The sequence below is a fragment of the Myripristis murdjan genome, chromosome 12 (assembly GCF_902150065.1).
Source record: "Myripristis murdjan chromosome 12, fMyrMur1.1, whole genome shotgun sequence".
In the NCBI taxonomy this organism is placed as follows: Eukaryota; Metazoa; Chordata; class Actinopteri; order Holocentriformes; family Holocentridae; genus Myripristis; species Myripristis murdjan.
In genome coordinates, this window is record NC_043991.1 from 29,908,335 (window position 1) to 29,932,220 (window position 23,886).

General features: G+C 42.7%; 1 protein-coding gene and 1 pseudogene across 1 annotated transcript; both read left to right on the forward strand.

Moving 5' to 3' along the window:
• Positions 1-7,564: 7,564 nt before the first annotated feature.
• LOC115368621 (semaphorin-4E-like) lies at positions 7,565-11,950 on the forward strand. Its single transcript, XM_030064817.1, has 13 exons — positions 7,565-7,594; positions 8,143-8,205; positions 8,315-8,410; positions 8,499-8,598; positions 8,815-8,925; positions 9,065-9,207; positions 9,329-9,504; positions 9,889-10,021; positions 10,165-10,387; positions 10,491-10,609; positions 10,975-11,141; positions 11,224-11,273; positions 11,409-11,950. Exons 1-13 carry the CDS (start codon positions 7,565-7,567, stop codon positions 11,948-11,950), a joined length of 1,953 nt encoding a protein of 650 aa, XP_029920677.1.
• Positions 11,951-14,270: 2,320 nt separating this feature from the next.
• On the forward strand, positions 14,271-23,325 carry LOC115368622 (putative nuclease HARBI1; annotated as a pseudogene).
• Positions 23,326-23,886: the final 561 nt, after the last annotated feature.

A 23,886-nucleotide genomic window follows, 5' to 3' on the forward strand; every position in this document is an offset into this window, starting at 1 on the left:
GGAAGACCTCCTTATATGGCTCCAGAGAGACAGTGAGCTCTATTAAACTCTTTGGTGTGATTCTCTGAATTCAGTGCACATTGGGTTCTCTGGTTAGTGAAAAATATACCACAAAAATTGTGTTTCTGAACATTGCATCTGATGAAGGATTATTTGAACCTCTGAGAAAATACATTTTCCCACCTTAGGCATTAAATCCCAAACATTTTTAGGAATTTCTTTGTCACTTAGGATGTTTTAAATTCAACCCCGTAACAGGACAATTTGATTCCTGTATGATTATAATTTTAAAACATATTAAAACTAATTCTATCAGTGCCTTGGTAATCACCTGTGTAAAATAACCTATTGTAAGTATATTTTATTTGATTCTAAATAATAATAATTTGACTGTCAAGTAGGATATGGCAACTTAATGTACAAGTGGTCTTCATAAATCATGAAAATATACCTTAACATAAACATTAGATTAGGTTTTCTTTTATTTTCTACTTGTCCTCTAAACTTTGCATACAGTTCAACAAACATTTATCTAATATTTGTTATTATTATCAAAAAAGTATGACAATGTGTCAAATAACAGGGTTGAACACACTGTAACAGGGTTGAATGAATGACAACATTTAATTAAATTGAAACTGACCCTGGGTACCAGGGTTGGGGCATTAGTATTGATGAGGCTTAAGGAAAAAGAAGGATGGCTCTTATGAGATCTGCATTCTTTTCCAAATGCAACAACTCAACATCATCCGCATCATGCCGTTGACAAAGGAATTGCTTTATCCTTTTCCATCAGCCTATCCTCTTGGTATTAGCATACAGGCTGCGCAAGCGAGTGAATAGGCAAATTAATTCATTAAAACAAACACAAGGAAATAAACATATCATAAATGTATTATTTAACATTGTTTAAAAACTAACGTGCAGGGTTGCCACTGCGCTCTTACCCTCCTGGTGCGCAGTCCAAGCGAATATCACAGGAAAAAAAGAAAAAAGTTGTGGGTCGCACACAGGTCTGTCCATCAGCTAGTGAAATCTTTTATTCAGGCTTTTCAAGCATTTGCACAACAGAGTGCTTTCGGCCATCCGGCGTTCATCAGTGTGAATTACAAGACGGTGCTTGCACTGATTTATCGGCTATAGTGCAGAGCAGGTGTGTTAAATTAGCTACTCATCTCTGTCATCCATCCTAGTTTGAGTTTCAGAGTTGTTAAATTTTTTTTGGCCCACTATGGATGTATACAGTGTTGTGTCTGTTGTGTTGTTGGCTTTTTGGACATGTTGTGTGGGGCTCGTACCGCCTTGCCACTCTAGGATGGATGACAGACATGAGTAGATAATTGATGAGAAGTACACAGTACTAAGAAGTGTGTGAAGTGTGGCCTGTTGGTGGGATGATCCAAAGTGTACTGACTGAATTTCAGTGCTGTACTTACAAGAAAAGTTCTCAGAGAAGTCAATGTGGATAAGGCATTCTTCATTGGCCATGCAGCTGCGCAGTCCACGGTAGTAGGCATACTGTTGCCTGATGTTGAAGAGATGCCTCTTAAACTTGGTGAGGTGTGTGTGGAACTTCTCTGCAAGCTCCTCTTGAATGCTCTCAATGTTATTTTTTAACTGTTATTTTTGAGACAGAGCTCTCTTCATCATTTGATTTTGCTTTGTCTTCTTTGGCCCACTGCATGTAGGTCACCTTCTGTGCGCCATTGTATGAGCTTGAGAGGGGAACGATTCTGCTCTTGCAATCCTCCATTCTCCATACATGCAGGCCTTGCTACCAACATCACAGCAAACAAGTTCTGTGAGACTCTAAATTAGATGTTTCAATAAGCTTAAGCTGACAAAGCTTGTCAGCCAGAAAGCCCAGATTCTCATGTAACCTGCACTGGCATGTGTCACGGTCTGAAAGGGAGGGGTGGACAACCCAAAACGGTCGCAGCCGGCAAAATGAGGCGTACGAAATGTGACTGGTGTTGTTTTCTGCCAGAAACTTCCTGTGAAGGTTTTTCATTGTGTCTACAAGGAATCGTTTTTGCATTTTAATTTTCTTCTTTGTTATTGTTTGCTTTTTCCCCGTCGTCATCCGACTCACATCATCTCTTGTTTAGAATGTCTTCACCTTGCTCAGAGATTTATCAGTGTACCTGTTGTAAGCTTGTCTGGTGGAGTCATTACTCAGGTCTTCATTCTCACACAAGGTCCTGCGTTTCTTTGAAAAGCCTAGTGCTTTCTCAGACCACTTCTGCAGCCTGTATTTCTTTACTACTTTCCCTACAACAACCTCAGCAACAGTTTTTTTCCTTTTTTTTTTTTCCTTTTTCATTTCTGGGCTGTTATGGGGTTGAACAAAACTGGGGGACGTGATTAAATAGTGATATTTTATAAATAATTCATGCATTTTTCTCATATTTCTTTTATTTAGGTTAAAGTACACAGTCAAATGATTATATTAGCAGAAAAAACTTGTGGTTACTGGCTATTTGTTTTATATTCAATGAAAAAGAAACTTTGGACAGTGGGGACATGCTCATTTTGCTGACCTCTACGCCTCAGCAACCCATAACATTTTTCAAAACATGATTTTTAAAATATGTTCATATGTTATAATGCAAAGACACATGGATCTTTCCATTTCTTGTTTTAAAATGCATTTTGTGGTTTACTTTATATGACAATCTTTGAGGAAAACCTGTGGGACACAAAGTGCACCGATTTCAGAGAATCACCCTTTGGTGTTTCCTGACCACTAGTTTGCTTCCTCTCAAGAATTTGCTTAAGCTGGGGGATCTCATATTGTAGATCCTCAGTGCTGCAGTTGTATTGTGAGGCAAATGGAAACACTACATCTTTCCAATAGTATGTGTCTGCAGACCCGGAGACTGCAGATTTAGACCCGCAGTTCTGGACCCGCAGTTCTAGACCCCTTGTTTTTCGCGATAGTGCCACCTACTGGATGATTCGCGACACTGCCACCTACTGGACGATTCTAGACCCCTTGTTTTTCACGACAGTGCCACCTACTGGACGACTGGAGTTCCCAGAGGTGTTTAGCACTTGTTGGCCCCTTTGCCTTCACTCTGCGGTCCAGCTCACCCCAAACCATCTCAATTGGGTTCAGGTCCGGTGACTGTGGAGGCCAGGTCATCTGCCGCAGCACTCCATCACTCTCCTTCTTGGCCCAAACAAATCTCTTCTGCTTGTTGCCTCTCCTTAGCAGTGGTTTCCTAGCAACTATTTGACCATGAAGGCCTGATTGGCGCAGTCTCCTCTAACAGTTGTTCTAGAGATGGGTCTGCTGCTAGAACTCTGTGTGGCATTTATCTGGTCTCTGATCTGAGCTGCTGTTAACTTGCGATTTCTGAGGCTGGTGACTCGGATGAACTTGTCCTCAGAAGCAGAAGTGACTCTTGGTCTTCCTTTCCTGGGTCGGTCCTCATGTGTGCCAGTTTCGTTGTAGCGCTTGATGGTTTTTGCGACTCCACTTGGGGACACATTTAAAGTTTTTGCAATTTTCCGGACTGACTGACCTTCATTTCTTAAAGTAATGATGGCCACTGGTTTTTCTTTAGTTAGCTGATTGGTTCTTGCCATAATATGAATTTTAACAGTTGTCCAATAGGGCTGTCGGCTGTGTAGTAACCTGACTTCTGCACAACACAACTGATGGTCCCAACCCCATTGATAAAGCAAGAAATTCCACTAATTAACCCTGATAAGGCACACCTGTGAAGTGAAAACCATTTCAGGTGACTACCTCTTGAAGCTCATGGAGAGAATGCCAAGAGTGTGCAAAGCAGTAATCAGAGCAAAGGGTGGCTATTTTGAAGAAACTAGAATATAAAACATGTTTTCAGTTATTTCACCTTTTTTTGTTAAGTACATAACTCCACATGTGTTCATTCATAGTTTTGATTCCTTCAGTGAGAATCTACAATGTAAATAGTCATGAAAATAAAGAAAACGCATTGAATGAGAAGGTGTGTCCATACTTTTGACTTGTACTGTATATTGTCACCCTGACATCACATATTTAATTCAATTAAATTCAAAATTAATTATGTAGCACCATGTCCGTGTTCGGAAATATAAGTTCAGACTTATTTCCCACAATGTGACCAAGCATGAATGTACTGTACATATGCAACACGCACAAAGTAAAACTCTGCCCCTAATGTGTTGTGTAGGCTGGTGTGAACAGGCAGTGTGTTCAGTGGGGCTGATCTGTTGTCTAGACTGACATGGTTACGGTGTGTGTTCAGCTTGTGTTGTGTAAACGGACCTGAATGTGTTGCAGCAGTTATAAGAACCCACAGTTATGAAAAATATTGCTTCATTTGTAAAAAATGAGTGGAAAAATCTTTTTTCCACTCATATCTTGATTATTCATTTTCTTTTTTATTGAAAAAACAAACAAAAGACGAGGAGCACTTCATAAATGTTATCTAACAAAAGGTAAAGGACCACATATGCTGTTTATAGTGCTTGTAATTGCGATGAAGTAAACATCTGTTGAGAATTTGAACATACATTTTTTTTGCTTGTGTTGAATTAAAAACCCCAAAATGCAGTGGGTCTACCAGACCCTGGCTGAATAACCAACACTGGAAGAGTAACAAAAATATGAACACCACACAGGAGGAAAATGTGTTGGTGTGGTCATTTAGTGTGGTTAATTGTTTGGCAGCAGATTTTGTGTGAAAATCATCGGCACTGGCAAATAATTTCTCAAGCATTTCACCACTGAATCAAAACACATGCAACTGGACGCACTGAGACCTTTTTCCACCAGTGTCATGGCCTCCCTCCTCATAAATGATCCTGTCTCACCTGTCAGAGTCAGACAAGCTTCAGACAAGCTTCAGGTACTTCAAAGCATAACTCTGGACATTTTGACCCATCTCTTTCCGTGTTAGACCAAAGTCAAGTCATTTTGTTGCTGAAGCTGCGTAGCTCTCTAATGGTCTCTAACACTGGGCAAAGTAACACAAAGCCCTGTAGCTCTGAATGCATATTTGACTCAGTTGGACTGCTCCCTCTCTGATCAGATATAAAAAGATATAAGTTACCTCCAGATGGGTCTTTGATGGTTGCAGCTGCTTTATGTGCTACCATGTAGTTTAAAATAAGCAGAGTTTATTAAGGCTTTTTGTTTGTCTGCTATGCCAGTTTTTAGGAGGGAGAATGCACCATTACACAACATGGCCCAGGTAAGGCACAGACACAGTTATTTATTTGTTTATCTGGATCTTGTGCTTTAGAATGGGTTTCTCCTTTAACAATGGAGTGGTTGATAAAATCTTCCCACCAGCTAACACAAGCTATTTGGAATCATGCAGCCAAGGCCTATTTGACTGTCATATCTTTCCCAAACATTTGGCAAGCAGAGACATGAAGTGATTTTTGTTGATATATTGATTGATTATTTGACATATTTAGTGATGACGGATAGGCTTAATTTTTGCCACTTTTTGCAAACAGCTTTCATTTGTTCCACAGGGATTTTGGGCCACACGTTCAATGACAGAGAATGCATGTTCCCAACTCCCAAAGGATGATCACTCTGCTCTGGTGCTCATGAATGTCATTTATTTAGGTGATTATGGTTAGATTGCTAACTTTACCGTTATGGACATTGTGGACAGTCGTGGAACGCTCGTGTCAGCGCGCGCCTGTGGTCTCTGTGACGCAACAAAGCCGAACGCAGCGACGTCACGGTCGCGTAACAGAGCCGAAAGTTCTGCTGAAATGATGTAAAAGGATCAGAAGTTAGGAGACTGGCTCATTTTGGACCAAGCGTTCAAGGAGAGAACATCAGAGCGACTAACTGAAGGAAACCTCTGATAGAAATACAGAGATTTAACTACAGGTAAGCAACTAGATCGAAGTCATAATCCACTCTGGGTTGAGTACTGAATTATAGTGACGGCTCCTGATCAGGAGCCGTTTTTTTTTTCGGGAGCCGATTGGTTATTTTTTCTGCGAAAGCCGCACTTGATTGGTCAAGGTGTGGGGTGCCGTCTGTCTGCGCTGAGCGCTTCACTTCGGAGCGGCAGTTACACACACACACACACACACACACACACACACACACACACACACACACACACACACACACACACACACACACACACACACACGAACAGGAGGGAGGGAGACGAGAGAGAAAGAGAGCAAGGGGCCACAAGGAGAGACAACACAAACGCGCTAGAAAGGTGTAGCCTATTTAAGAAAATGAGTGACAGCAGGAAAAGGAGTAAAATCTGGACTCATTTAGCAAGGCACAGTGTAGAGTCTGCAAGAAAAAAAAAATCTCTTATGACCCGGCTCCACAAACAACCTGCACAGGCACATGACAACTGTCCAGCCATCAGTGCAATGGGAAGAAAAAACGCAAGCCATCGAATCTGATATTAATGAAAGTGAAGTGTGTCTACTGCAACTGCTGCTGCTGCAGTGTCTACAGCAATTCAATTCAACTGTAAATAGTTAAAAGTTTGTTTATGTATTTTATAATATATTTTTTGTAGCAGTATGTAGAGTGAATAAATAAAGGCATATTTATATAATAAACATATAAAATAATAAAAAAAAACATAACACGTTTTTTTACAATAGTAATTCATTTTGCGCATAATTTTACATTATTGTTGGTAATAAATTAATTTAAGCAACAAAAAAATCTGAAGAGCCGTTTGGGAGCCGAAAGAGCCGGCTGTTTTAAGTGAGCCGAGCCAAAAGAGCCAGTTCTCTAAAACGAGCCGGAATTCCCATCCCTACAATTACTGTCATCTGGAAACAGGGAGTGAGTGTGTAGTGCAGACAGTGCCGGCTCTACCTATGTTGGCGCTCTAGACAAAGTTACTCCCTTGCCCCATTCCATGGCCTGAGTGCAGACGCACGGCATGGAAGTCATTTCTAACAGTCAACATATTTTATTTGATGTTAAATATGAAACGCTCTCGGCTGCAAATGTTCACCCACCTCCTGTAGAGCTGTTTTGCTCTTTAGAGAGAAACACAGCCATGCTGCCACCAACAGACCATGTGAGTGTGCAGAGTCTGGACTTGTGCGGCCTTTGACTGACCTTGTTGTGTTTTGTTGTGTTCTCCCACCTTAAGGTGACAACAACAAGATGAAGCTCTTTACATTCTTCATCTTGCTCCTCCTCATCGTGAGTGGAGAAAACTCCTTGAGGAAGAACCCACCAAGGAGGAGTGTCCCATTCTACAGTAAGAAATCCTCAGCACCTTGGAGGGACTGAAGTCCACACACACATATCACTACTTTATGTGCAGCAGTCTGTACACTGATCATTCTGCATGGAGACAATAGACTATACATATCAGATGACCATGCAACATGCAGGAATATTAAAAGTCTAATTAAAAGGCTCTGCAGGGTGAAATGACTTCTCATCATATTCTCTTTTTTTTTTTTTCCTGGTTTAGATGTACCGATGAAAAAATTTAGTGGGGCTGGTTTCACAAACCTGAGCTCTATGCTGGCGAGAGAAGACCTTGGACAACTCCTTGTTGGAGGCAGAGAGATGGTGCTGTCTCTAAACATGAGTGACATCGGCGAAATGATCGGCAAGGTAAGATCCTGCTTCTTTTTATTGTGATTAACACTTTACTGAAGTTTTCTCTACAATAAAACACTGTCAGTTAAACAGGAGCATAAACGGAGCAACTGCAGACCTGCATGGCATAGCAGATAATTTCACAGTGTAGAGTTGTGGGACTGAAGAAATAATAAAGTATATATTACAATATTTAGTCTTACATTGAGCCACTGAAGTTATACTATTGAACATGCACATATAAAAATCAGATCTGGTCTATGTTAAGTTTCCCTGGTCAGTGTTACTATAAATTTACACCTACACACACCACCTGAGTGTAAACAAACACATTTGTGGGGGTATACGTATACCTACAGTCCCAACTATCTCAGCATCCACCCACTTAACAATAAAGAGCTTTATTTGCTAGTAGCACATATATGTATAGGGGAGGACATAAACTGTGGGGCTGATTCAGCATTTTGAGGTCATAGTCCCCTCATGTAATTGAATTACAGACAGTTGAGAGATTTTACAAAATGTGGGGTTTTTTGAACATCTTGATTTCTTGTTTTTTCCAGACCCAGTGGCTTGTGAGTCCATCAGCCAGACAAAACTGCCTGATGGAACATGGGGACATCAAGGTAAGAAGTGAATGACTGATGAATCGTCAGTGATGAGTGCACCTTTGTCAGAAAACACCACTTCTGGAGTTTGATCCAATTTTCACTGATTCCATGGTTTATTCCAAAGGAGTGCGACAACTACATCAAATCCATGCACAGAACTGATGATGGCAATCTGTACGTGTGTGGAACCAATGCGTTCAGCCCCTTGTGTGACTACATGGTGAGTACAACACACTGACTTGGCACGAAATTGGAGGATTGGTAGATTGAGCAGAGTGAAAATTAAACACCAACTTCTCCTCCATCAGTCATTTAACAACAGCCACCTGGTCATGGAGAACCGCCGAGATTTTGGAACGGGCAAAGTCCCCCTTGACCCCAACCAGCGCCACACCTCCCTTTTGGTTGGTAAGTACAATAGTGCTGTTTCTCTCTGCGAATTCAGAGTGGAAGACGTAAACAGTGAAATGAGCTGGTGTAGTCTCTGGTTCAGAGAAAAATCTGCAGCTTTTGAGTATCTGTGGCCCCTGGTCTGACAGCCCTGTTCAGTTTGAGAAATATAGGAGATGGACTGTGATTCTGACTGTAGTGATGATTTTTAACTCCTCCTTTTTGACCACACAGAAGACACGCTGTACTCGGCCACATACACCGACTTCTGGGGCACACAGCCAGTGTTCCAGAAAAGTGGACCGAAAACCATTAAAACAGATTCGTCAGGATCCTGGCTGAATGGTAAGCTCTTCACTGTCTCTCAGCATGTAAACCTTGTATTCATATTTCAACACGCCTCAGTTTGTCTTGAGTCAGATTTCAGGTGTTGCCAGACCTGGGTGCTAAATGTTGAGTTTTCTGGGTGCTGTTGTGATTCCAGATCCCACCTTTGCATCCATGAGCCTCGTCGAAACCGGAACAAATAGTGAGGAGGGTGAAGACGACAGCATTTTCCTCTTCTTCACTGAGAAGGCTTTGGAGAGAGATCGCACTCTGGTGTCAAGGGTTGCACGTGTTTGCAAGGTAACAACAAAGTCATTTGATACAGCAAATTAACCCATGTAATCTGGGAGTGGAGTTAAACCTGCTTCAGCTGCCAGTGTAAATCCAGCTGATGGAACTAACTGTGTGTGTGTCGTCCTAGGGTGACATCGGGGGGCGAAAAGCCCTCATGTCGAGATGGACGTCATTTCTAAAGGCGCGACTGGATTGTCCCATCGGCCAAGGGATGCTTCCTAGCCTGGTCCAGGACGTTTACCTCCTGAAAGACCAACATGACTGGAGGAACAGCGTCTTTTATGCCACCTTCACCTCTCAGTCGTGAGTTGTCTTCCTTTGTCTCGTCTCACTGTGGCGCTGTGGCAGTCAGTAGCAGCAGGGTTTGACTATAGCCTAGTTCATTTTAATGGAAGAGAGAGATGATGATGTTCACAGATGAAGAATCTCTGGCAAAGGCTCCTTTGACCGTCCCAGTCTTTATGAACTGAACATTTTAGAAGTAAACAGTTACCTAGGATTACAGTCAAGAGGCCTTTAGCCCTAGCCATCACTTTATTGCTTATTACTATTAGAGTGCCTCTTTGTACATGTGTATGAGCATAGTTACTTAGCACAGTAACACAAGATGTAGCCTAGAAATCGAAACAGCTGTAAATGGATCATAGAGCAAGGTATAATGAGAGCTTTGTTCTGAATCCATGACAGGGATTCATGCAGCCAGTCTGCCGTGTGCGCGTACAAAGTCTCAGACATCATCAGAGCGTTCAACGGCCCTTTTTGGAGTGAATATGGTTCATCACCACTTGAAGAGGAGCTGCCATACCCCCGTCCAGGAGCTGTAAGTGTACAGAATAAAAAAAAAACAACTATACAAGCAGCTGGTTTTGGGCTTTGTCTTATTTAACGTTTCCATGTGACCATTGGCCAGTACCAATGCTGTTTTCTGCTGGGTCCTAATCTGCCTGTGTCTTGTTGTTCCAGTGCATTAACGATGCCATGAGGGCCAGAGGCTTCCAAAGTTCTCTGGACCTCCCAAAGGAGACCCTCCAGTTCGTCAAGGAAAACCATCTGATGGCGACAGTTGTCCGACCACTGACCGGAGGGCCTCTTTTGGTTCAAAGTGACACAACATTTACCAAGATTGTTGTGGACCGGGTAACAGCGCTGAACGGAGAAGAGCATCCAGTTATGCTCATAGGCACAGGTATGCCACTAGCATGTGTACAACATTGACACTGAAAGAGAGCTAAGGAGTTTCACTTTTGGCTTTTTTAGAAAAACTCACTGTCGGTCCCTTTCTCCCTCAGACTCCGGCTGGCTGCAGAAAGCTGTGAAGCTGAATGGAGAGGATGGCCGGGTGTTGGAAGAGCTGCAGCTGTTTCAGGCTCCCCACCCCATCGACTTTCTCCAGCTGTCCTCCTCCACTGTAAGGCTGATCACAGCACACAAACACTCTGCACTGACTGATTCATAGAGGATGCAAACTGACTGTGGCAGGATGGCTTGTTGCACTCTTCTGCACTTGCTTCAAGGGGCTTTGTGCTGATGAACTTTTTTGTGTATAAAAACAGAAGAAGAAGCCCGTCTACTAAGGCGTTGCTTACACTTTTCTTTTCAGTGTGACTTGTATCATTCAATCATGCCAGGACACAGTAACTATGAAGTCTGTACGCTCTGAGATCAGATCTTGCTTGAATTTGGATAGACCAAATGCAAGCAAGACATGTGTGGACAGCATGTGGGCACAATGCGGACAATTTATCAATAGACATGTGTGTTGTGTTTCTACAGGGCCAGCTGTACACCGGATTCAATGACCTGATCATACAGCTGAACACCAGGGACTGCAGCCGCTACAAGTTCTGTTCGGACTGTGTCCTGGCCCGAGACCCGTACTGTGGTTGGGACATGGTCCAGCAGCGGTGTACGTCTGTTGCTGGCTTGCAGTCTGGATCCGTGTAAGTATAAGCTCTGAGTCCTCTTGTGTTTCCAACAACTCCTTCTGTAATGTGTCCTTTTAACCGTGTCCTCTTCTCCCAGGATTCAGGATATTGCTGATGGAGATGTGAGCATGTGCCCAAAATCTGACAGTAAGTTGAATATTCACTTCCATACATTTTTCAGCTAAAAATATACCTGTAAACTCCAGATGAAAAACAACAGGGGCATATTCTTGAAGTGGACCTTGACACGCACTGACTCTGTGTGTTTGTGTGTTTCTGCAGTCATGCTCAACACCAGGCCATTCAACATCCCCCTCACCGTCGGTATCTCCCAGCTCCTCCCCTGTTCTGTGGACAGCAACCTGCCTGTGTCCTGGTGGTACCATGGCCGCATCATCTCCCCCGGCCCCCGCCACACTGTACTCAAGCAGGGTCTGCTCATCGAGAAGCCCACCAAAGCGGACGCTGGCCTCTACTCCTGTCACACCATGGAGACAGTCAAAGGCAAACCGCATTACAAGATGGTGTTCCAGTATCTCCTGCGGGTGAAGAAGGACCAGGACTTGATCTACCTGCTTGGGCCTTTGGTTACCGCCATGTTCCTCATTCTCCTCGTGTTGGTCACGTTCACTGCCTGCGTCACGTTTCACCGACAGAGGAAAGCTGCGGCTCTGCATTACAACATCAGCAACAGCCGTCACTGCATAGTGGACATGGGTGTTAACACAGAGTGTGGCCAAGCTGAAGACGAGGAGCTGGTGGCAGAAATGGAGGACGCATCCGACTGCAGCAACAACGATGTGGTCATTGAGATTCCAGAGTAATCACACATGCCACAGGTACGTGTTTCTGCCTTGTTTTCCTGTCTCTGTCTCTGTTGTATTTCTCTCTGTTTTTCTGTCTCCTTCAGTCTGTCTCTTTTTCTGTGTCTGCATCTGTCTTTCTCTTGCTCTTTCTCTCTTTGTCTGTCTGTCTGCGTCTGTCTCTCTCTTTTTGTCTCTCTTTGCTCAGCCATGACTGGCTGACTGCAGGAGCTGCCAGTGCCAGCCCTCCATCATGACCACACTGAGTCAGTCAAATGTTCTTTTTCTCTTTGTGAAGATCTGGGACCAGACGAGGAACGACTGCGGCCAGGAGAAGTGCATCATCGAGACCCCGTCTTTCTCTTTGTGTTTTTCCATGTCTGTGTTGTGTCTCTGTCTGTCTGTTTGTCTGCGTCTTTGTTTGGTTTTGTCTCTTTCCAGGCTATCTTCATGAGGTTGAGAAACCAGTGCCTTGCCACGGGGGAGAAAATGTATCATCAAGACCAGGACCACCAGCCATCGGAAATGAGGACATCCTCTTGCTCTTTCTCTCGCTCTCCTTCTGTCTTTTCACTGTCCACTGGTGTAGTGCGTGCCCAGCCGTCCTGGTGGGGGATCCCTCTCTGACTTGGCCCATCCAAGGTTTCTTCCATGACAAACAAGTCTTCCTTGGGAGTTTTTCCTTGCATGCTCTGAGGGTCTAAGGCTGGTGGTGCCGGGCAGGAATGCTACGTTTTCTATTTCTTTGTCCATCCTTTATTTGTTTGTGATAGATAGGTAGGTAGGTAGGTAGATAGATAGATAGATAGATAGATAGATAGATAGATAGATAGATAGATAGATAGATAGATAGGTAGGTAGATAGGTAGATAGGTAGATAGATAGATAGATAGATAGATAGATAGATAGACAGACTTTATTGATTCCAACCAGGGAAATTCTGGAAATTCTGTTTCCTCCTCTTGCTTTTCCTGCTTTTCCTCTCTGTCCACAACCTTTTATTGTTATACTGGGCTATTAATATCAAACAGTCACAATAAGTAGACATTTGAATGTGGATGGCAGTGACTGGTATGGCATTATTATTCAAAACATTATTCAAACAATTCATGCATAGCCTACAGTATAAATAAAGGTGTCCATTAACATTTAAATGCGTGTCACCTGAGTTTTTAAAAATGTTGTGTTCTTGTTTTTGCATTGAAAATATAGAAAATAATTTGTAGGAAAAAAAATTGTCTCAGTTTCAGAACTTCTCTGGTGCACCATTAATTTAGGGAAGTTTTTGTACCTTTGTATCACACAGTGTAGTAAACAAAAGTTTTCCAACTTTATACATGGATGACGTAACAACATGCAAAGCAATATGGCTTTCTATTCCATTGAGTTGTGCAGCACACACGTGGATTCCATGAGGAAACTCTCACTGCTCCTCTTGCCTTTTCTTGCTGTAAAAGAAAGAAAAAGACAATCATATTGTGACGCAGCAATATGAAAACATACAAACAAGACTTGGCATTTATGGGCGCACATCAAATCAGCTGATGTGTTTGTTAGGCAAGCAGGAAGATGTGTGATTTGCTGTTTGTTGTGGAGGAATTACCTTTCCCCTGAGGCCTCGGAGTTCATGAGCCAGAGGAAATATTCCTTGGCGACTGTGTAGTAACCTGACTTATGCACAACACAACTGATGGTCCCAACCCCATTGATAAAGCAAGAAATTCCACTAATTAACCCTGATAAGGCACACCTGTGAAGTGAAAACCATTTCAGGTGACTACCTCTTGAAGCTCATGGAGAGAATGCCAAGAGTGTGCAAAGCAGTAATCAGAGCAAAGGGTGGCTATTTTGAAGAAACTAGAATATAAAACATGTTTTCAGTTATTTCACCTTTTTTTGTTAAGTACATAACTCCACATGTGTTCATTCATAGTTTTGATTCCTTCAGTGAGAATCTACAATGTAAATAGTCATGAAAATAAAGAAAACGCATTGAATGAGGAGGTGTGTCCAAACTTTTGGCCTGTACTGTACGTGTTTACTTAATAAAAATAAACATAATGAAAATCATGTGTTATCACTGTCAGTCTCCGAAATCAACCGAATATACAATCAATTACTCAATCAAATTTTATTCATATAGCACAAGTCATACATCAGATGGAACAAGTGTCGAACATAAGAGTTTAAAAAAACATGAGGTTAAAAAAAGTCGTATTCTATTTCCCACCTGCAATTTGTGATGATCCGCCTCTATTCTGCCTGAAGCCAGTAGGTTAGTTGACATAGGTGTAGCCTATATAAGCAGTGAATCTAAGCACCACAGCCTCTCTGACCAACCATGGCATGCCCATTTATTGACGACCCTGTCGAGGAAGGAGCTCGGATCGTTAACAGAGCATTCAGACCACCAGCTCCTAGAGTCTTCAGAGACAGGAGCAATCCTCTGGCATTCTCTGATGAATACCTGTGGGAGAGATACAGATTTACTCGGCCCAGTATTGTGTATATATGTAGCCTGCTGGAGCCACATATTAGAAAGCGCACCCACCGTAGCCACCCAGCTGGCATTCAACCGACGTTCAACATTGAAATATAATTTAAAACATGTCAGTTGTTTCTACATTGAAACAAGGTTGAAATAATATATAAAGCCAACAATTGCGGAAACGTTGACAACCTATCAATAAATCCACTGGCTTCCAGTTCGTTTTAGAATTGATTTTAAACTTCTGGTGTTTGTCTTCAAAGCCGTTAATGGCCTGGCTCCCGCTTACCTGTCCCAGAGCTAGGTTCCAAGAGCTAGATGTAAACAGTGGGGTGATCGGTCTTTTGCCGTTGCTGCGCCCAGATTGTGGAACACACTCCCCCCCGACATTCGCACCACTACTGAACTCGGTCTATTTAAATCAAAGCTGAAGACCTACCTTTTTAGATTGGCATTTTAATTATAAGCAGCGTCACTCTTAGATTCACCTATTGTTCCTTTTCTGCTCCTTTTTGTGCACTTCTGGCAGGCTCAAGTTATCCTGCAGCACTATAGCACTTTCCCTTTGATTGTTTTTATACTGTTTTTTCTTACGTTTTGTTTTTATGTATTATGTATTGTTTTTCATGTATTGCTTTTCTGAACTGTTTTTATGACTTAGTTGTAAAGCACTTTGGGTACCTTTTGGTTATTGTAAAGGGCTATAGAAATAAACTTGATTTGATTTGATTTGAAATCAACGTTGAAATATAAACAAGATCTGTATGTTGATTCAACCTATTGGCCTCTTCCACCCAGCTGGCATTTTAACATTTATTCAACACTGAATCAACATCATAACTCATGGGTGAATCAATGTTGAATTTGGTTTTGATTTTGCAAAGCGAATCAATGTTGATATTGTGATGTTGTTTCAAAATGAAACACCGCCCCCCCCCCCGGCAGCGGGAACGGAATTTTCTATATTAATTCACTGTTGGGCCTTCAACATTAGTTCACTCATGTTGAATAAATGTTAAAATGCCAGCTGGGCAGGCATTAACTACTGTGCAGTCTATCTGCATAGGGCTGCGTTTCTTTGCCTGTGGGACATTTTTATACAGTGTGGGTGATGCAGAACGCCTATCAAAGGCAACTGTGTGCAGGGAAATACGTCGGGTGTACCTTGCCCTCAAGAGTTATCTCAATATCTTTGTCACCTTTCCTGGACATCTGGAGACACAGAAGATCAAGGAGGCATTTTATTCAATTGCAGGTATGTCACAATAAAAAAAAAAAAAAATGTAAAATTGCCTATAGTCTTACATGTCTCTGTATTAACATAATACTTTCTTTCAGGCTTCCCCAATGTCATAGGTGCCATTGACTGCACCCATGTCCGTATCCAGGCCCCATCTGGACCTGTGGAGGCAGATTATGTGAACAGAAAATCTTTCCACAGTCTAAATGTACAGGTATGTATGAGGGGCAGCTGTCTGGCAGAATCATAGGATCTGGAAGATATGTGCAACTCTGATAATATATTAATTTAGCTTTGATGTTGACATTTCTTTGGATGTAAATCCTATTACCCTAGCAGTTGTTCACAGAGATGTGCATTTCATTGTCAGCCTTACACAAAGAGGCACTTGTACGTAAGCTACTGTACAGAGATAGTGTCAGTGTCAGTGTATAAGTCAGGTATTTTCCTTTCAAACATGTCATAGCACTGACATGTTATTCCTGCTGAGTAATCTTAAATTACCAAGCAAATTGTGCCATATCATTGACGGTCACCCTCTATGCTGACAGATGATCTCCGATGCAAGTTGCCTGATATCTAACATCGAGGCGAAATGGCCGGGCTCTGTGCACGATTCCAGGATCTTCCGTGCATCATCACTGTCCCAGAGGTTTGCACAAGGCAAGAGAATCTTACTACCCAAAGGATTTTTTGCACACTCATAAATGTGGGAATTTGTATTGAGGGAGAAAATGTGTATGTCATTTTAAGGAATTCCAAGTGCTAATTATAGTTATTTTCTGGAAAACCGTATCAGGCACACATAATTGATCCAATTATCATAAGTGATAAATACATGTGTGGAGGGGATCATTAATCTGTGTTAACCATAGGAATGCCATGTATACTGAACCAGTACTTGCATTCTGCAGGGGAGTTTAATGGAGTCCTGCTCGGAGACAAAGGCTATGCATGCATGCCGTACCTGCTGACACCCTACCATGAACCAGCAACGGATGCAGAGAGGGCATTCAACTGTGCCCACGCAAGAACAAGGGCATGGATAGAAATGGCATTTGGCCAGCTCAAATCACGATTCCAGTGCCTAAAGAGCCTCAGGGTCACTCCAGACAGGGCCTGTGACATTATTATTGCCTGTGCTGTCTTACTATATTGCCATTATACGTCGCGAGAGAACGCCCGCAATGTTGCTGGAGGAGCATTGGGAGGACATTGTCCCAGCTATTCCAGAGAACATGGACGGGAGAACAGTGAGGGACCTTTACAAAAACACATATTTCAGTTAATCCAATTGGATTCATGGTCATCCCACTTTTGGAATGATCCCTTTTTATTTGGATTTATAATTTCAGAAAGACTGTGCCTCAGTTATTTTGACGTCATTTATTAACGAGTGATACTTTTTATTTAGATTGTTGCATGTATAATTTCAGAAAGACTGCCTCAGTTATTTTGACGTCATTTATTAACGAGTGATACTTTTTATTTGGATTGTTGCATGTATAATTTCAGAAAGACTGTGCCTCAGTTTTTAAATAATTTAACCATTTAACCATTAAAGAAAAGGGAGAAAAAAAAAATCAGTCATCATCATTTAGTTGAAGCTGTGAAGACAAAGAATGAAAGCATTAAATACAGTCCAAACCTTGGCTTTCTGTTGTGTTTAAATTTATACTTACTTCCTTCTCCAGTTTTTTGATTTCCAGCTTCAGCTTTTTTATTTGGAGTTTCTCATATTCTGGATCGAGTTTATCGTTTTCAATTTGGAGGAGCAGATGGCGTTTGTAAATAGATCTGATGTCCTGTGAAAGAGACAAAGTGTCAGAGAGTAGTCCATTATGTAGATGGTAGGTAATACAAATAGTTACTTACTTCATTCCGTGCAGATGATCTTCTTGTTCCAGTCACGTCCTGCAGCAAGGTGTATGGTTATACGCAATTTGTAGAATGCAGATAAATCCAAAACATTTCATATTTGGTCATACCTCTGGCATTTCTGTATCTGCAGATACAGTGTCCTCATCAAGGGCCCTAGATGTACTGGTGCCGTCTCCCTGCAGATGGATGAACACTGCAGTTGTTAATGTGAAAAAAGACAGACGTACATAAGATGCAGTGTTTTAATAAAAGAAGACATACTCATACATGGGTCAGGCATGCCGTCAGTATCGTGAGAGGGGGGATCCATCAGGAAAACTGTCTCATCACTCACTGAAAGATATAGACCAAATGTTAGTTATTATCATTGTGAGACTGATACCTGTGGACAGGGGCGCCTTAAAAATCCCCATTGACCACAAAGTAAACATCCATATTGATCGTCGTGTGAAGGAAAAAGCAGTGTGTCAATTGTCAAACCAGTCGGACTCTGCCGTTTTTTCGTAATGTATCAACATGAATAAATAGTCCGCCCAAATGCAACTTGAGTACAGAAACCCCAATGGTAGAGCGGTAAGTATCGCCGCCTTACCGCTCTAAGTATCGCCGCGCTACCATTGGGCTATTTACCTCACTTTGTTAACCATGACAACGAAATGATTCATATTATTCTGCCTGTCACTGGCCTTGTTTTAACTTATATATATATATATATATATATATATATATATATATATATATATATACACACTATATTGCCAAAAGTATTCGCTCATCTATCCAAATCATTGAATTCAGGTGTTCCAATCACTTCCATGACCACAGGTGTATAAAATCAAGCACCTAGGCATGCAGACTACTTCTACAAACATTTGTGAAAGAATGGGTCGCTCTCAGGAGCTCAGTGAATTCCAGCATGGTGCTGTAATAGTAATGTAATAGGATGCCACCTGTGCAGTAAGTCCAGTTGTGAAACTTCCTCGCTACTAAATATTCCACAATCAACTGTTAGTGGTACTATAACAAAGTAGAAGCGATTGGGAAGGACAGCAACTCAGCCACATACCACCAGCCATAGGCCACATAAAATCACAGAGCGGGGTCAGCGGATGCTGAGACGCATAGTGCGCAGAGGACGCCAACTTTCTGCAGAGTCAATAGCTTGAGACCTTTAAACTTCATGTGATCTTCAGATTAGCTCAAGAGCAGTGCGTAGAGAGCTTCATGGAATGGGTTTCCATGGCCGAGCAGCTGCATCTAAGCCTTACATCACCAAGCACAATGCAAAGCATCGGATGCAGCGGTGTAAAGCACGCCGCCACTGGACTCTAGAGCAGTGGACACGTGTTCTCTGCAGTGACGAGTCACGCTTCTCCATCTGGCAATCTGATGGACGAGTCTGGGTTTGGTGGTTGCCAAGAGAACGGTACTTGTCTGACTGCATTGTGCCAAGTGTAAAGTTTGGTGGAGGAGGAATTATGGTGTGGGGTTGTTTTTCGGACGTTGGGCTCGGCCCCTTAGTTCCAGTGAAAGGAACTCTTAATGCTTCAGCACACCAAGACATTTTGGACAATTTCATGCTCCCAACTTTGTGGGAACAGTTTGGAGATGGCCCTTCCTGTTCCAACACGACTGCGCACCAGTGCACAAAGCAAGGTCCATAAAGACATGGATAAGCGAGTTTGGTGTGGAAGAACTTGACTGGCCTGCACAGAGTCCTGACCTCAACCCGAGAGAACACCTTTGGGATGAATTAGAGCGGAGACTGCGAGCCAGGCCTTCTTGTCCAACATCAGTGTTTGACCTCACAAATGCACTTCTGGAAGAATGGTCAAAAATTCCCATAAACACACTCCTAAACCTTGTGGAAAGCCTTCCTAGAAGCGTTGAAGCTGTTCTAGCTGCAAAAGATGGGCCCACATCATATTAAATCCTATGGTTTAAGAATGGGATGTCACTCATGTTCATATGTGTGTGAAGGCAGCCGAGCGAATACTTTTGGCAATATAGTGTGTGTGTATATATATATATATATATATATATATATACGTATATATATATATATATATATATATATATATATATATATATATACATACACTACTCATAAAAAGTTAGGGATTTTCGCCTTTCGGGTGAAATTTCAGTATGAACCTAAAATGCATTACAACCGTTACAATTGAACTTAACGTGACCTTCTGTAAACTTTTAAATGCACATGTCCAACTGTTCAATGTTTCAGTACTTTTTGCACAAGTTGCTGTTCTCTAACAAGGAGTTTAACGGCAAAATTCACATCAGGTGTTTGATGCTCCAGCTCATCGAGGTCGTATCATTAGGGAACGGCTGCTGCAGACTGGGGTACCTCAAATGGAGTGGCCTGCACTTTCTCCAGACCTGAATCCCATAGAAAACCTATGGGATCAGCTGAGTCGCCGTGTAGAGGCTCGGAGCTCTGTACCCCAGAACCTCAATGTCCTGAGGGCCGCCCTTCAAGAAGAGTGGGATGCCATGCCTCAGCAGACGATAAGTCCACTTGTGAACAGCATGAGACGTCGTTGTCAAGCTGTAATTGATGCTCAAGGGCACATGACAAGTTATTGACACTGACATTTTTTGTTGTGGTATACCCACCACTGTTGTTGGCTTTTGTTTCAAGAAATTGTTTGAGATGAGGAAATCACCAGTGTATGCTTCTACTTAAATGCCCTACTTTCATGATATATCACTGTAGCATGAACATTTTCCATTTTCCATAAATTTCACCCAAAAGCCAAATATCCCTAACTTTTTGTGAGTACTGTATATACCAATCAATTCAGATTTAAACAAGGATTTGTGTGGTATACTTTGTATACCACTCTCGCCCCCTGCTTTGCAGTAGGAACATACAAGAGCCCAATAAGATTTCTTTTCATGGGGCCCAAAATCCCTGGCGGTGCCCCTGCCTGTGGAGGGAAGGTAGCAGACAATACCTTGAATATATGGCTCCCGTGCTCCCTGGGGAATGACATCTGAGGATGTCCCCCGCTCTATTCCCTCTAAAAGTGGGCGCCCCCAGTTGTTGCTGAGCGCCAGCTCCTCTGCAGGGGTGAGGTCCTCAGGTGGAGGACCCCACCAGTAGCAGCTGCCTCCATTCTTTTTCTAGTGGCTACAATTGTACATATTATCAGCTCAAATAATATTTTAACAAATACATTTCATTATAGGCTAGCCTACTTACCACTCTGTAAAATATTTTTGTATCTTATTTTCACTTGATGGCCGGTTCTTTTTTCACTATTCAAATGACTTCTCTTGAGATGTAGAAGAGAATTATTAATATAGGCCAAGGGTTACTTGGTACTAGCCCACTGATAATATCGCCACAGTCTTACAGTATCTAGTGATCTGAATGTTCAATTATCAAAAAATAGAAATAAAACAATACTTAGACATTTAGCATATACTTACGCGTTTAATCTGTCGGCAATCTTTTGCCAAGCCATCTCCCTCGCTTTACTGACTGCAACAGTGTTGCCTTTTTTTGTAATTATGTCATTATATTCTTCGTACAGCTCCATTAACAGTGTCTGTTCCGCCACTGAAAATGCTGATACTCTCTTTTTCCCCTCCTTCTGAGACATTGTATCTTCGTTTCGACAGTCGACTGTTCTGGGCTGCTTATGTACCCCGTGAATGCGCACACTTGAGGCTTGTTCAGATGTGGCTAGAATTAGCGTTGACTAGACACGGCTGAATCGCGTTAGTGGAATGCGTTGAGGCTTTACTGAAAGTTGACGCTAATTCAAGCCAGGCTATATCACGTAAGCACAGCTTTCTTTAGCTGCTTTCATGGAATAGCCCTCTGACTTGACTTGACTTGAAGCAAGGACGAACACTTGACCAAACAGGACAAAGCAGGACAAACTGGCACAAGACAAAGGGAAACGCAGATTATATATACACACACAAGGTAATGGGAAACAGGTGGAAAACAATCAGGGCGTGGCAGACAATCAGACCATTGGGAAACACACAAGGGGAAGGGCAAGTGACCTGACACAAGAGGAGAGTGGGATTTCAAAAATAAAACAGGAAGTCACGAGACAAGACACAAGAACAAAACTTAACAAAACAAAACATAATTTCTAAGACATAACAGTTTCATAATGTTTTATAGAAGTACCGGATCGGGACTCGGTATCGGCAGATACTCAAAATCAAATGACTCGGACTTGGACTCGGGCAAAAAAACGTGATCGGGACATCCCTAACATTTAGTGCAAAAGGTCTGAGGCTTTGCCTTCTTCCCAGTGGGGCAGGTTGCACACAGGCCCCTAGGTGTTGGAGTGGCAAGAGGTGGGTTTTGGGCAGCAGCTCGTGCCTGTCAGGCAGCAACTCGTGTCTGGCGATGGGTAGCAGGTGGCTGGTGGGCTACAGTGGGTGTCTGGCGGGCAGAAGCTGGTGGTTCTCCTTGTGCGAAGAGATTCTTGCAGTGCGCGTTCCTGTACACCAGGGGCAGTAGTGTGCTTTAAGGAGGTCACCACCACCACAATATCAGGCAGAATAATTATCTGGCCGTTTGGTGCACCTTTGTTGCCGTTAATTACATAAACGGGGAACATGAGGGCTGCCGATTGTTATAATCCCTTCCCCCTGAAAAAACCTGACTAGGTGAGTGAACAATTATCATTTTACATGTCTTCTGCTGGGAATCTTAGAAAATCTTAATCAGCAGAGTCTTCTTCAAATATTTTTAGTACATGTTGCAACTGCTGCTTCTCCCACTCAGCTGCGGTCGGGTCGCATGATTTGAGCTGAGCCACATTCACCACACGCAGGTCCTCACCAGAGTCCTCCAACACAATTTCATAATTTAACAGATTTAATTTCTGCATGACTCTGTATGGGCCCTTCCATCGTGGAGCAATTTTGGATGAAAAAGACTTGTCCATCTTTGAGTACGGGTGAGTTTTAAGCCAAACTCTGTCCTTTTCCTCAAATATTTGTTCCCTCCTGTATCGATCATAGTTGATTTTTTGACGTGTTTTTGCTTTCTGTAGGTTCTCTGCCACAAATTGCCTCAGATCTGACAGGTCTGCCACTTTTTGATAAGATGGAGTATCTGGTGTGCACAACTCAGGGCTCAAGTCGGTATCCATGGGTCCTTTGAGGGGATGGCTTACATTGAGCTCAGCCAGGGTCACTCCAGTGGACGCATGTACAGAGCTGTTCAGTGCAAAATGGAATTCAGGCAGGTACTTATCCCAGGTTTTGTGGTTTCCCTCTACATATGATGCAGTCATTGATTTTAGATTTCTGTTTACGTTCCGTGAGATTTGTTAGAGGATGGTATGGTGTTCTCTTACGCTGATTTACATTCCACCTCCTGCAGGTCTCTCCAAACACAGACGAGACAAACTGTGGTGCCTGATCAGAGAGAATGTGGTCAGGTACTCCCCACCGGGTGAGTATCTCCTTATTCATCCCCTCCTCAGGGGAAATAATTCCACCCAGCGTGAATAGTAGTCCACAAACACCAACAGATATAGGTTCCCAGCTGAACTTCGAGGAAAGGGACCCATGATGTCCATGCCGAGCATTTCCCACGGCCGGGTAACCATGGTCTGCTGTAGCTTACCAGGAGGCCTGCGGTTTGTGTAATTGACAGGTTTGGCAGCACTGGACATAAGTTTTGACTTCCAGACTCATTCTGGACCAGTAAGCCAGTGCCTGTAATCTCTTGTAGGTTTTATACCTTCCCAGGTGGCCTGCCAGTGGGTGGTCGTGGAACAAGTGAAGTAGCTGTGGTCGTAAAGAGGGTGGAATGTACACCTGATACAGGGTTTTGTGAGGCAGTTGGACAACACGGTACACCTTATCCTCCAAAATGGTAAAATGGACAGGGGTTTTTGTGCGCTTATTGCCAATTTAAACTATGTTTTCATATATTTTGAAAATCTCAGGATCAGCCTGCTGAGCTTTCCAAATGGTTTCATCTGATATTTACAGATCCTTTATCATCTCCCTTTTGGCCAGTTGGACTGTGGCACAAGTGGGAAGCTGACCATTATCAGGTGGCACAGGAGCTCGGGACAGGGCATCAGGGACAGTGTTGTACTTGCCTTTTCGGTACTCTACTGTGAAAGTGAATTCTTGTAGTCTGAGACTACCCACCTTATTAGCCGGGTGCTTGTTTTTTGGGTTTTGAAGACCCAAACCAAGGATGAATGATCCGTTACGACGGTGAATGGTCTTCCCTCCAGGTAATATCTCAATTTCTTTAGGGCCCAAACAACCGCCAGACACTCTTGTTCAGTGGTTGAATAGTTCCTCTCAGCAGGGTTGAGTGTGCCGCTGGTAAAT